Here is a 15,211-nt window from a genome sequence, read left to right as displayed (position 1 = left end):
GAGGAGGCGCCACGCCGCAGCAGTAACTTCATCATGTATTTAAAAAACGTATAAAGAAAAATAGTGAGTACGAAATAATGTAATAACGCGTCTCTTGTTTATAAACCCACAAAAATCTTTTTTTCTTGTGTGTTTTTGTGTTTCGTGCATAGAGCAATCAGTCTGTCATAGAGAAGACTTCAAAATCTGTGCAATTTGCATATCTTTAAAATAAATGTTTTTACTTTACGGGCTATGTTTTACACAGAATACAAAACAACACAAATAACAAAATAACAGGGAAATGGTTTCCAAAAGAATTGCAATAAAACAGATTACAACAAATTAACAAAAATCCGCTAAACCGCTTCTGAACTACTAATCCCAGATTTCAACAGAAAAGGCGAGAACTTTGACGTCATCAACCAGCGACGATACAAAAAAATATGGCGTCGCCTGCGGGAGAGCGATGGAGAGACGCGCTTAAAAAGCATGATATCTTCAAGAGATTACAAGAGAGGCTTTATTTAGAGCCTCAAGGCACTAGCAAAAGAATAGACAAGAATCTTACGTTCTGTCTGAATAGTGATCTGTTCATCTGGGATAGTGTTGAGAGTGTGTTTTACACCACAAACCTGCGACATCTGAACACCGAGGCTGACATAAATACGTCCATATATCAGGTCAGTGTGTATAAATACTTTCACATCAACTGCTTTAACACATTCGTGTCTGTTTTGAATCGTCATTTTATTTGATAACTCGGTTTAGGATATCATTGTTACTTCAAGTTTCTGAATGGCAACTAATGTTTTGTCAAACTCCACAGACTCTGCTTTGCATCAATCCGCCCTTTTTTGAAGTGTGTCAGGTGTTGATCAGCCCCACGCAGTATCATGTGGCTCTCATTGGCCAGCGTGGAGCGACTGTACTGGAGTTGCCACAGCGCTGGGGCAAAAAGTCAGAGTTTGAGGGCGGACGCTTGGAGATCAACTGCAAGTAAGAGCAGACATGTTTTATAACAGCTTAATCTGGTCTAATGATTGCTTGTCAGATTAACCTATGCCTTTTAATTTCTTTTGTTGTATCTTTTTTACAGGACAATTCCTGTGGCTGAAAGGTTCTTCACCAGTGCCGCCTCTGTGACGCTCCGACAGGCCGCCTGGTATCCCAGTGATACTGAGGAGCCTCATCTAGTTTTGCTGACCTCAGACAACACAGTCAGGTACCTGAAAATGTCTGGCAGTAGCTTTGAAGATATTGTCTGTGAAGAATAGATTTACAATGTGTTTATGAAACTTGTTTGTTTGTTTTTGCTCACAGGTTTTATAATCTTAAGGAGCCACAGTCCCCTGCAAAAGTTTTGCATGTTTCTCAGTTAGATGAGGACAGCAGTATCCATACACGAGGGTAAGATTGTAAGGCTTTGGTTTTAAGGCATCCAAGGTTTGGATCGATAATTAAATATAGATAGAAAATCAATACCTTAAACAAAAACAGCCTTGGGTGGCTGTTGAAAAGGAATGTGCAAATGATCCATTCAATCTAAACTATGATATTGTACCACTGTAAATTTTGAGTGCCCTGATACTTTTCAGTACCAGTGCACAATATAATGGCATCTGCCAAATGCATAAATGTCCAAAATCATTTTTTTAAGTTACTGATATACTACATGTAAATGTACTACAGTCTAAAATTCTTCTTTGTTGATTATGTTGGATGCGATCTCTCCCGTGCAGGCGTTCTTATGCAGCATCTCTGGGTGAAACTGCTGTGGCATTTGACTTTGGACCGCTGGCAGATTCTCCACGTCATCTGCACATGAAGCAAGACCTGGTGGTTTACCCACTCTACATTCTGTATGGAAATGGAGAGACGTATCTAAGCTATATCTCTCTCACACACGGGTAACTGAATATAATTTCAGAAAGTGTATATGACTCACATAATACTTTATAGGAACTCACTCGAATTAAAAATATTACATTTTTTGCTTATAGAAGCATATATTAGGAACATTAGCTTTTTTTGCAATAAAGTTCATTTTTGTTTTTTTCTCCTTGTGTCAGTAATCTGGGGAAGCCGCTGGGCCCTTTATCCATGTACCCAGTGGCAGAAGATAACTACGGCTATTACGCATGTGCTGTTCTCTGCCTGCCCTGTGTGCCCAACATCCTGGTTATAGCCACTGAAACAGGAACGCTGTACCACTGTGTGGTGCTGGAAGCTGAGGATGACGAGGAGGGCGGAGTAAGGCAAAATTCTGTTTATGGGTCTCATTGATACTGTGTTTTATCTTATTGTGCTGTACACAAAATGTTGTTTGTAAAACTAATGACTCGCTGTTATTCTGTGTGTTCAGGCTGTAGAGAGGTGGTCCAGAGGCTCAGAAACAGTCCCATCACTCTATGTGTTTGAGTGTGTGGAGCTGGAGCTGACGCTCAAACTGGCCGCTGCTGGGGAGGAGGAAGAGGAGGAGCCACCAGAGTCAGACTTCACCTGTCCAATCAGATTGCACCGAGGTGAGGCGGTCAAGTGCCCTTGAGATGGGGAAAGTTTGTCTGCATATTTTTTCTACTGAGCTACGGGATGTTTTACTTTTTTTTTTAAATTATTTTAATAATCTTGTATAATGATTTGGATACATAATATCATATGTGAACAAGGAAGCACTTATAGACCACCTTTTTGTGTATTTCTAAAAAACAATGCATGTTACAGATCCTCTGTGCCAGCACAGGTACCACTGCACCCATGAAGCCGGCGTGCACAGTGTTGGACTCACCTGGTTCAAAAAACTGCAGAAGTTTCTAGAGTCTGGTGAGTTAACATGCTCCATCGAAACCTTGAAAACATCATTGGCCTCATGAATTGATCTTCATTGTGTTTTCTGTACAGATGAGGAGGATAAAGACAGTCTGCAGGAGCTGGCAGCAGAACAGCGCTGCATAGTGGAGAATATCTTGTGCACTAAACCTCTCGTTTACAGGTAGGGAAACATTCTACCCCGCATTGGATTGTAGTTCTCGATCAAGCAATTTATTTTGACATGTCCCTTAGTGTATTTTTTAGTAAGATCTAGGGGACAAGTTATTTTACCAGAATAAACGTTTTAATATTCTTTCTACTGCAGTTCACCGGCTCCTATCCGTGGGTTTTGGATCGTGTCAGATCTGTCCCTAGGGGCCACCATGATGTGTGTCATGAATAACTATGAGTGTTTGTTACTCCCTCTGCTGTACGTTTTGAAAAGTTTTTCGTTTTGAAAGCCATTGAATATACACTTACTTAAATCATCATCATTACATTATTACTGATATTGTTCTTAAATATACATCTGTGTAGAAGTTCTATTCGTCCCCCCTCGCCTCCTTTGCTGTGTTCTCATCCGGGGGCAGGGTCAGGCAGCTCTCCTCTGCGTGGATTGGCTGAAGACTCCTTTGAGCAGCATATTCGCAACATCTTGGCACGTAATTCAACCAACCCGTTAGTGCTGAGGTATAACATTGTTGCTTCTTGGTTTATTCTATAGATGCATTACGTCATTTTATGTAAATAAAATAGACATATTCTTTGCAAGTTCTGCAGTGGTGAGTGTGCGTGTGTTTGTTTTAGAGCTGGGGATAAGGACTCTTCACCCCCTCCTCCAGAGTGTCTGCAGCTGTTGAGCAGAGCCACGCAGGTGTTCAGAGAGGAATACATCCTAAAACTGGGCCTGGCACATGAGGAGGTGCAGAGAAGGTACAATATAAAGTAGCATAAGGGCATCTGAATAGATCTTGCATGTTTGGCATTGTCTTTAAACCCAGCTTATCTTGACTATAAGTAGGGCTGTCACGATTATATAATTTGATTGACGATTAATTGTCTAATAAATCATTGCGATTATGGCGATTAATTGTCTGTTTTATGGCTTTGCCGATTATGACGATTAATTGTCTGTTTTTGAGCTTTGACATTTAATTCTCATGCATTTTTGATTCAGCGATTGAAACGACCATATTGTTCTGAATACAAGACTATGTTTTTTTCTTGGAAATACATCGGAAAAAATTGGGTCATCATATATTTAAGGTTTAGGCTTTTACCTGTCAATAATACAACCGCCAAATACTTGTAAATTAAGTAAATTTATCAGGTGTGAATTGAAGCCACCATTAAAATACTATCAGTCATAGAAAAGCTTCTAGTCTGTTTTTTTTCTCACTTGCAAGACTACAATAAAATTTAACTTGTGTGTTAATGAAATTTTGGTAGACTGGTTTTCACACTTAGATTTGCTTAAATAATATCAAATTGTACTGCAGGTAAATTGTATATGTTTTATTTTTTTTTAAGTGATTGTGTTGTGGTGGTACATTTTACAAGTATTACCATGCTTAAGTAACAATATATACACTAAAATATGCAATATGCAGATACACTACAGCTCCCCCTAGTGTCTTCTATAGAGATGTGCAATAATCTCGATGATCTGAAACCATCGCGATGAGGTCAAACAATCGCGATGAGATGATTATTTAATAATTGTGACAGCCCTAACTATAAGTATTTATTTGGATATCGTCGCTGTCCTTCTGAAACCTCGGATGTCCAAATTCGCTTTTTGAGAAATTGGAAAAAGCAATGCTCTTTAAATGATTAAATACTGTGTTGTCAAAGTTAACAGCACTTTTTACTACTTTTTATTAGTTAGAAATTTGCAAAACCCAGTGACAAACATAAAGGGTGACTAATAATAATGATTCATGGCAAAAATTAAAATCACGAAGGACAGCAGCGATATGTAGATAATGAATGAGCTTGTATTTACACCAGTAGCTTTAATGTGCCTGTTGATGATAATTTGAAAAAGAAATGTCATTTTAAGAGAATTTTTGTTTTTATAATTAATGATGATGATTTACATAATCTTCTTACTAAATACATACATACATGTTGTTGACAAATATACTGGCGTGATAGCAAACCTTTAGACAAATTAAAATAAGGATAAATCTCTCTTATGCTATTTGATGTGATATATTTAAATAATAATGTAAAATAATATATTATTAACAGTTTGTTTTCTAATTTTTTTCTGTCACACCATAGGACACATGTACAGTATATTGGTCAACTCATACATTGCACTGTAATTTTTTGGACATGGTACCATGGCAATATTTTTTGCAACATTTTGATATAAATGCTATGGTATTTTTGGAAGTACTTTGTAAGGTCCAAGTCCATGGAAAATCGCTGTTGTGTGGAATGTGGAATAACACAGCTGTCTTTCAGAGTGAAGCTCTTGAACGGACAGAAGAAGAAACAGTTGGAGGATCTGGCTCTTTACAGAGAGGAGAGGTGACCACAGCACTGCCTGTTTGATATTACTCACAACCACATGCATAGATACAACACATTAGTCTGGCCTCTCTTTATAAACACCCTTTCCTTCACTATTTATTAGGTGTTTCATGTCATTTTATAGTTTGGAGCAGAATGCACACTTTGCTAAAGATCTCTGTGTGTGTGTTGTAGGAAAAGTCTGCGGGAGATGGCAGAGCGACTTGCTGACAAATGCGAAGATGCCAAGTACCGCCAGGAAGCTATCATGAACAGGTTCATTATGTCATATTTAGTTGAATGACTGAAAAAGTGCTGGGTGCCATAATGTCATGTACAAAAATGACATTGCATAGGTGGCAGTAAATTCACGGCAAAATTATGAAGTCAAAACACTGTTTAATTTTGTTTGTGTAGAGTAAAACAGGTTTTGGGAAGTCTGCGCAGTCAACTTCCTGTGCTGTCAGACAGCGAGAAGGACATGAGGAAGGAACTCCAAACCATTCATGATCAAATCCGTCACCTAGACAACGGAATTAAACAGGTTTGCCTCCACCAACATCCAACGGAGTCTGATATTTACATCTGCTCACAATTTACATTCACTTTTGTAGTGCTGGCAATAGAGATTGCTCTTAAAACTTAGCGAATGTATTATCAGGTCAACATGAAGATGGAATACCAGAAGAAGCAGATGAGCACCGGAGCTTCTCCTGCTCGCTCCAACCTCACACTCAACGCCCACCAGAGAAAGTGTGTCCAGGGGGTTCTCAAAGAACAGTATGTATAGCGCAGCACCATTGAAAATTATAGTTGAGCGTCAATATGTGAATGTTGTGTTAGTGACCCTGAAATACTTTCGTCCTTTCTGCAGGGGAGAACAAATCGCTGGCATGATGAAGCAGATCAAGGGCATCAAAAATCATTTTAGTTTCTGAACACCAGCGATTAGCAAAGGCCCAACTAATTAGACTTTCATTTAATCAAATTCAAGAAAAGCTACTGTAGTCATTTCATATCTGCATAGACCTTGTTATCGTTATGTCCCCTGCTTAGAAATATTTTATTCCGCAAGACCATAACCCGTCGGTTGTCAAAAGGTCTTCAAGAGATTGGCAAACATTTTTGTATAAACTATTTTTAAGTGCTGTGTGCACATCTCGTAGACAATAAAGTGTTTTGTACATTATGAATATTTCCTGCATTTTTTTTCTTTAAGAATTTATCAGTTTGTGATACAGAAGTGTCAGGCATGTGTGTCATTTCCTGAATAAACACAATGGCTTATCTGTGTAGGTCATGTTTTGTGACGATATAAAGAGGGGAAAATGTCACGGAGTAGAACGTCATGCTAACGACACCAAAGTCATGGGTTTAATTTCCAGGCCAGGAATGCATGGAAAAATGTATAGCTTCATGGTATATACAGGAATCATGGAGCTACATTTAATACGTATTAAGACCTTTTTTAAGACTTTTTTCATACATTTTAAGACCTCATCGCCACTTTGAGTTTTAACCAGTTACACTTAAACTTACATTTACTATACACTGATTATTACTGAACTCATTATTGCAACATAATTCAGAAGGGTGGGAACGAAGCACAAGAGAATTAATTGAGTGACTAACCCAATGCAAGGTTTATTAGAAAGAGAAACCAGATTTGTGGCTATGCTAATCGCCTTCCGACACACAGGGCAGTACACCTACACGGTTATTCCCAGAGACTGCCCTCAGCCATGTTTCCATCTCTTTATCATCCAACCATTTGCACCAAAACTAGCATTTCCCCATTAGTCAACGATGTTGTTTCACAGCCGGGTGTAAATGGTCCTCCCACTATTTAAGTGAATTTAAAGGCAGGGTGGGTGATCCTGTACGTAAACATTTTTTGTCATGTTGGTTGGAAATCTCTTTAGTCTGTTCATCCTGATAGCAATCAAAACGTATAGTGGTCAAATAATATTTTTATAATTATATATCGTCNGTCTGTTCATCCTGATAGCAATCAAAACGTATAGTGGTCAAATAATATTTTTATAATTATATATCGTCGGTGAAAGGCGTAGGACCAAAAAACGTTCGCCCAATCAAAACGCTGTTACTGGTCATGTGTACGTTTTCAGCCAACGTATTTTGCATACCACGGCGCACCCTGTTCACGCAGACATCATACGTCATCAGCGCGCTCACTCCGCTGTGTCACGTCTGCATCATGAAAGAGGAAAAACTCGAATTAGCGTCGGTTCAGCTTTTACCGGCAGACAAAGGGTCTTAAATACGATACCATGGTTGCTATCTTTCTTTTGGATATGTACATGCTTCGAGAAGAACTTAATGGATTTAGTTTGTAATTCGTTACGTGGATTCACGAAATACATTCATGTGTTTGGAGGAGGCGTGGCTTTGGACGGCGAATCGCATTGAGTGTGTGATTATAATTTCAGTGCTAGCAGGCTAAAGTTAGCACCTTTCCGAATCAACCACCCCACCTTTAAGTGGCGGATTTAGGTATGGGCGACATGGGCAGCCGCCCAGGGCGACATCTTGCGGGAGGCGGCGCGGGGCGCCCACGCAAAAAAAATGGCCATTGGGATTTATGCACATCATGTCACGTCAATCGGCTAATAACATCTAAATCCCGCGTCTCGTGAGAGCACTTATCGCTCTTGCCGTATTTTTGTGTCATACTTTGATGGTTCTGCATCTGCTGCGCAAGCAAGCAATTAAAACCGCTGCCCAAATCATTAACACATCTGTATTCTTACTGGGCAATTCGAGAGACGGGGCGGGGTTTGCTGACATCTCTTTTCGCGACAATGACGTCTGTAATAAGAGCAGCACGCACGGGAATCGATGGATGCGAGCGATGGATAAGAAAAAACGGTCAAAGCCATCAGGTGCCCAGTTCCGAGAAAAGAAGAGGAGGAGAAACGTGCAAAAGATAAAGGTATGTACGTCACATCTTGTTAAGAGTATATTATGCTTAATGAAATAGGCTAATATTTCTTATGCTAGGCTGCTGTGTGGAGCTTTTTGCTAATGCTACTACTTCTTTGATTAACAATGTATATATAAATGTATGTTATATATGTATAGTGAGAAATTGTTGATTTGGCCACTCCTAATGTTTATGCTATCTTTTTAATAGATTAGTATTGCTTTTGAAACCTAACAATGGTCGAAATAAAAAATGTGCCTCTGTCTCTATATATGTATACGGAAGCCAAACCCGAGTTTATATGGTTCTTTGGTTCCTTTTCTGAAATTTTAATAGATTGTACAATGTGCATAATGACATGCATTTATTGTTTATGTACAGTATTTAAGTATTTTACAGACTTGTAAAAACTTGTTTCTTGTTTGCAGTGTTTCTATTTATTATTTGCAATTAAATAGTTTTTCTATTTAATTATTTAATATTCTGTTTTATTTCTATTTTTATTTATTTTAACTATTCCAAATCTTATAATAAAAAATAAAAGTTTAGGTGTATACAAGGTGTTAGTTTTTTTTGGGGGGGTGGGGGGCACTGAGAGGGGGTTTCGCCCAGTGCGCCTTGGAAGCTAGAACCGCCACTGCCACCTTTAAGATTAAATTCAGGGAAACTTTAGCATATGACCTCTTTGGACAAATATGAAAAGATGATACACAATTTTATACCTTGGAAAATGGCATTTAAGACTTTTAAATACTTTTTTTCTAAATTGATTTATCAACTTTTAATACTTGTTAAGACCCCGCGGACAAAGTCAATGCATTACGCATCAATACATTTAAGAGCATTTTTGGTTTTAAACAAAGTGCACAGAGGTAGAATGACATTAAAAGGTAATATACATCCATGATGGTGTAACCAAAGTATTACACGATTTAGAGCTGCACGGTTAATCGTCGAAAGATCGCGATCTCGATTAAAACACCCACATGGTCTCATTAATGAAAATCAACGATTCTCGTGTCTATTAACTTACACCTCCTACTAAAATCATAACGCTTCAATGTGTGCTGATGCAGAAGCAGAGAAAGAATTATCATCATTAGGTATGTAACGACGTCACAAACAAGTCTTTTCAACCACACACTATCATTATTTCTGTGTCAAATGATCACAGAAGTACTGGGATTAAAGCAGAGAGTTGCAAACTCACACGCATGAGACGCGTTTACAAGCTCTCTGCCCAAATTAATCTCACACTAAATAACAGACGAACATATAAAGACGAACAGACGAACATAATTATTATGCTTCACATCTTAACTAGACAGGTTTTCAAACGAAACTAACGATTGCACTTTGTAACGCAGACAAATCCGAGTTCACGGATATATCCGTCATTACGGNGCGACAATGACGTCTGTAATAAGAGCAGCACGCACGGGAATCGATGGATGCGAGCGATGGATAAGAAAAAACGGTCAAAGCCATCAGGTGCCCAGTTCCGAGAAAAGAAGAGGAGGAGAAACGTGCAAAAGATAAAGGTATGTACGTCACATCTTGTTAAGAGTATATTATGCTTAATGAAATAGGCTAATATTTCTTATGCTAGGCTGCTGTGTGGAGCTTTTTGCTAATGCTACTACTTCTTTGATTAACAATGTATATATAAATGTATGTTATATATGTATAGTGAGAAATTGTTGATTTGGCCACTCCTAATGTTTATGCTATCTTTTTAATAGATTAGTATTGCTTTTGAAACCTAACAATGGTCGAAATAAAAAATGTGCCTCTGTCTCTATATATGTATACGGAAGCCAAACCCGAGTTTATATGGTTCTTTGGTTCCTTTTCTGAAATTTTAATAGATTGTACAATGTGCATAATGACATGCATTTATTGTTTATGTACAGTATTTAAGTATTTTACAGACTTGTAAAAACTTGTTTCTTGTTTGCAGTGTTTCTATTTATTATTTGCAATTAAATAGTTTTTCTATTTAATTATTTAATATTCTGTTTTATTTCTATTTTTATTTATTTTAACTATTCCAAATCTTATAATAAAAAATAAAAGTTTAGGTGTATACAAGGTGTTAGTTTTTTTTGGGGGGGTGGGGGGCACTGAGAGGGGGTTTCGCCCAGTGCGCCTTGGAAGCTAGAACCGCCACTGCCACCTTTAAGATTAAATTCAGGGAAACTTTAGCATATGACCTCTTTGGACAAATATGAAAAGATGATACACAATTTTATACCTTGGAAAATGGCATTTAAGACTTTTAAATACTTTTTTTCTAAATTGATTTATCAACTTTTAATACTTGTTAAGACCCCGCGGACAAAGTCAATGCATTACGCATCAATACATTTAAGAGCATTTTTGGTTTTAAACAAAGTGCACAGAGGTAGAATGACATTAAAAGGTAATATACATCCATGATGGTGTAACCAAAGTATTACACGATTTAGAGCTGCACGGTTAATCGTCGAAAGATCGCGATCTCGATTAAAACACCCACATGGTCTCATTAATGAAAATCAACGATTCTCGTGTCTATTAACTTACACCTCCTACTAAAATCATAACGCTTCAATGTGTGCTGATGCAGAAGCAGAGAAAGAATTATCATCATTAGGTATGTAACGACGTCACAAACAAGTCTTTTCAACCACACACTATCATTATTTCTGTGTCAAATGATCACAGAAGTACTGGGATTAAAGCAGAGAGTTGCAAACTCACACGCATGAGACGCGTTTACAAGCTCTCTGCCCAAATTAATCTCACACTAAATAACAGACGAACATATAAAGACGAACAGACGAACATAATTATTATGCTTCACATCTTAACTAGACAGGTTTTCAAACGAAACTAACGATTGCACTTTGTAACGCAGACAAATCCGAGTTCTCGGATATATCCGTCATTACGGTAAAACATGTCACGAGTGTGTAGCACTTATCACTGTATTTACGCTAATAGAGAAGCTGCGCTATTAAGAGTTTTTCATCAAGTTGCACAGCATTTCATGTTTTCAGGTTATTTTAAACTGTTTACAGGAGATAATTGTCAACAAGTTGACATTACATACTTGAACAGTGACTTAACTGTTAGAAAATGTAAAATATTTCTTATTTGTTTTCCATCATAACGTTTCTTTGTTTGGTACTGCCAGAAAACAATTAACATGGCCAATATGAATTCGGTTTATTAATAGTGTAGGATGACTGTCGTAGGGTCACTGCAAGTGTAACTTCTGTAAATAACTGTCGTGGAGTAACTGCAAGTCTAACTAATTGACTATCGCTTGATGATTGCAGCTCTGACTGGATGGCTGTCACTGGATAACTGCAGCTCTGACTGGATGACTGTAGCCAGGGATGATGCTCAATGTCCTCCAGGCTGGGACGATTGTCTGCGTTTGCTTTCATACAACAACTTGTCTTCAATAATGCAAAATAACAAATGACTCCCAGGTTTAGGCATGATATTGGACTCTTGGTAGACTGTTAAAAATCTTGCTCTGCCTTACCCATAGAAAGGTCTCTGGTGAAGCGCAGTCTGCCTCGGATGATGTCGTTTCTGGTCTTGAATGGGAGTGTGCCACACAAAATGTTGTACAGTGTCACTCCCACCGAGCAAACAGTAGCTGGTCCTGCACGGTAGCGCCTGAAGCGATACCACTCTGGTGGAAAGTAATCCAAAGTGCCTGAAAGACCCAACAAGATAAAAATGAACAAACTGAATGCAAATGTCTCAGTACAAATTGTAAACATCAAAACATCACTTTGGAGTGTCATAGAGATCTGATGTTCTTCATGTGCCATCACCCACCTGCAAACATTTTGTAGTCCGAGTCCTTCAGCAAGTCCCCACAACCAAAATACAGCAGCTTGATGTCAAGCCTATCTTTGTGGATGAGGGTGTTCTGGGGCTTGACATCTCGGTGCAGGACTCCCTTGCTCTCACAGTGTTTGAGAGCTGAGATGAGTTGGACTACCACCCTCTTGGCCTGGTTCTCATCTAAATTCCCCTGCTCATAACAGAACTTGTTGAGGTCCTGGCACGGATCGGGGCGTTCCAGGATCATAATGTATTGAGTGGGTGTTTCGAACCACTCGATGAGGGGCAGAATGTTGGGACAGGCCGGATCTGAATTGACACAAATCATCAGCGCCACCTCGATGGGCATCAGACTTTGGCCTTCCTGCAATTGTAGTGAAATTTGGAAAATGAATGTTTTAATATGTATTTTCATTGTGTATGTTTAAACAAACCAATAAGATGTTAAATGAGCACAACAGATTGAATTTACCACTTCTAGCTGCTCATCTATCAGGTCTTTCGAGACGTACTTGATGGCAACCTACAAAGCAAAAAACAATGACAATGAATCGTTTTGCCATTAGCTAAAAGCTATTAGACTTTCCACAAGAAATGTGCTCTTTATTGTTAAGCTGCAAACTTGCTGGCAGAGTTGCATTAGGGCCAGAGGTGTCTTCTTAACCATGCCTGGCATCCTCCTGATCCAATTTCCGCTTCTTCTGCAGTTGTTGGCTCTCTTCATCACTCTTTCATTTTAGGGCGATGTTTCGTGCGTCATCACTTCTTTGGGAATGATCTGCTGACACAGATGAGGCCAGTGCAAAAGACAAACGTGATGTGAAGTCTTCTGGCTGGGGTGGGTTTGCCACAGCCTCCTGGTGCCACCTGGACTTCTTCTGAAGTTGATCATCCTCTTAAAGGCAAATCATTCGAAGTGAATTTATGTCTAGCCACAGATTATTATTAAATGAATATTAAGAACAAGCCTTACCTTCACAGTCACATTTTGTTTTCCGGGTTTTCGTGTGAATGGCGCTTTTACCCTGGGACAGACCCGACACAGATGAGGCCAGCACAGTGGGGTAAAATATAAGTCATACTTTTTGTTAACTATCTGTATGTTCTTGGATGTTAAAGGTTCCTTAGAGAACCATCCACCCCACATTATAGAACAATTATGTGCAGTGTGCTGTGCACATGTAATTTCTGCCCTGAGCAGCATATATTACAGATATTAGTAGATATTACAGTATATTTATGAAAGAGATATTAAATATTTAAAATTAAAAAGTTGCCTACAGTTATTATTCCTCCTAATCATGATTTTCTTTAGAAATAAGATAAATATACTAATATACAGGTGCTGGTCATATAATTAGAATATCATCAAAAAGTTGATTTATTTCACTAATTCCATTCATAAAGTGAAACTTGTATATTATATTCATTCATTACACACAGACTGATATATTTCAAACGTTTATTTCTTTTAATTTGATGATTATAACTGACAACTAATGAAAATCCCAAATTCAGTATCTCAGAAAATTAGAATATTTCTTAAGACCAATACAAGGAAAGGATTTTTAGAGATCTTGGCCAACTGAAAAGTATGAACATGAAAAGTATGAGCATGTACAGCACTCAATACTTAGTTGGGGACTTAAGTTTATTTTAAGTTTAATCTTCCAACCAGGATTAGGTGCTTCTTGACCATTGTTTTTCACTTATCATTTCCCTCTGATTTTAGGGGTAAGTTATGGTTTTATTCAACCAAACCGAAATGTTTTTTTTATCAAATAAAGCTTTTTTATCATTTTCAACTAACTTCTCAGCCCACAATAGCCAACTCAATTAACCAGTCAGTCTTACTAAATGAGCAAAGCTCATTCACATCTTGCATTCTCTGTGGTTCACTTTAAATGATTCAATGATCTCTTATATTCGCTAGTGACTGAGTAGTTCAATAGTTTAAATGAATCGGTTCAAATGAGTCATTCGTGTGCGAATCGTTCTGAACGCAATGTGCGTTCATACTGGCGAACTCGCTGTGTACAGTATACGCTGATTCAACGATTACAATGATGTACGTCTTGTTAATTTAAGACATTTCAAGAAATTAAACGTACTTGGATGCGACACAAACAGCAGTGAAACACAGCTAGCTCTTGTTCTGCAACTCTGTTTAGCGCCTCAGTGTGCTGATAACGAAACAGCGCCTCTACTGTGGCGTTATGCCGCAACTGCAGTTACAAATTAAAGTCTTAAATGCACGCAACATTTCTAGTGAAGACACTCGACATAATTTTGGCGAGAGTCTGAGGCTTCACGACATTTGACGGAGGTGGCCGCCTCCTATTTCTCTATGCAGGAAAAACCCTGGAATGTAGAAACACCGCTCACAGCATCTGTGTTGTTCATTGGCGAAAGATTAAAAAAGACAATATTGCCTCTACAATGTAAGTCACTTAATATTAACTTTCTTGCTTATAGAAATGTTGTCCTGACACGAAGAACAGTCTGCCAGCAATCATGCTATCCAAACCGTTCATAAATGCCTCAGTGCGCCTGTCATGAAGACAGCGTTGCGAAAATATATGGTTGCCTATCTGTATTTGTTGCTTAACAGAGTCAGGACCCTAACGTTAATTAGACAGATGACGAGATCTGTATTATAGCAAACAATAGTTATAGATACCTGAAACAGAAGCATCTTATCGTTGTTGCCGGTTTTTCACTTCTTTTCATCTTATATAATTTTCAAATGACTGGATCTAGTCGACTACAACAAACCGCCAGTCACCAAAAGATCGAATCTCATTGGCTGGATAGTATAGTTCTTTTAATTTCTTATTGATGATTGGCCAATTCCCATGTCAGTCAGTTGTAGTAGCTTGAGTGGGCGGTTCTTGTCGGGATGAATGACAGCGCTAGTTATCAATTTCAAATGTGCAGATCTACAAACAAATTATTTTAATGCGCATGAAATCTCAGTGATGCGTACAAGGCAAAGTAATAAAATATCCGGAGCTTACGGTGGCTTTACAGTAGCGCATATTATTCTTACAACATTTGAATACATTAGCGTGCGTGCGTGCGTGCGTGCGTGCGTGCGTTAGAGATGCATGA

General features: G+C 38.4%; 2 protein-coding genes across 2 annotated transcripts; one reads left to right on the top strand and one right to left on the bottom strand.

Moving 5' to 3' along the window:
- The first annotated feature begins 414 nt into the window (after window positions 1–414).
- Window positions 415–6,599, top strand: nup88 (nucleoporin 88). The gene is made up of 17 exons (XM_057360265.1): window positions 415–662; window positions 809–978; window positions 1,079–1,204; window positions 1,303–1,389; window positions 1,722–1,889; window positions 2,052–2,232; window positions 2,345–2,504; window positions 2,704–2,802; window positions 2,881–2,971; window positions 3,116–3,220; window positions 3,328–3,480; window positions 3,598–3,723; window positions 5,263–5,328; window positions 5,506–5,586; window positions 5,728–5,854; window positions 5,972–6,090; window positions 6,185–6,599. The coding sequence occupies exons 1-17, from the start codon at window positions 426–428 to the stop codon at window positions 6,246–6,248; spliced, it is 2,160 nt and encodes a 719-aa protein (XP_057216248.1). The 5' UTR covers window positions 415–425; the 3' UTR covers window positions 6,249–6,599.
- A 4,979-nt stretch (window positions 6,600–11,578) lies between these two features.
- On the bottom strand, window positions 11,579–12,824 carry LOC130546167 (serine/threonine-protein kinase pim-3-like). The gene is made up of 4 exons (XM_057321289.1): window positions 12,723–12,824; window positions 12,573–12,623; window positions 12,092–12,464; window positions 11,579–11,966 (listed from the first exon to the last, which is right to left on the bottom strand). The coding sequence occupies exons 1-4, from the start codon at window positions 12,822–12,824 to the stop codon at window positions 11,767–11,769; spliced, it is 726 nt and encodes a 241-aa protein (XP_057177272.1). The 3' UTR covers window positions 11,579–11,766.
- Between the last annotated feature and the right edge of the window lie 2,387 nt (window positions 12,825–15,211).

Source organism: Triplophysa rosa, linkage group LG2 (assembly GCF_024868665.1).
Source record: "Triplophysa rosa linkage group LG2, Trosa_1v2, whole genome shotgun sequence".
Lineage (NCBI taxonomy): Eukaryota > Metazoa > Chordata > Actinopteri > Cypriniformes > Nemacheilidae > Triplophysa > Triplophysa rosa.
This window is presented reverse-complemented; position numbering and strand designations above follow the sequence as displayed.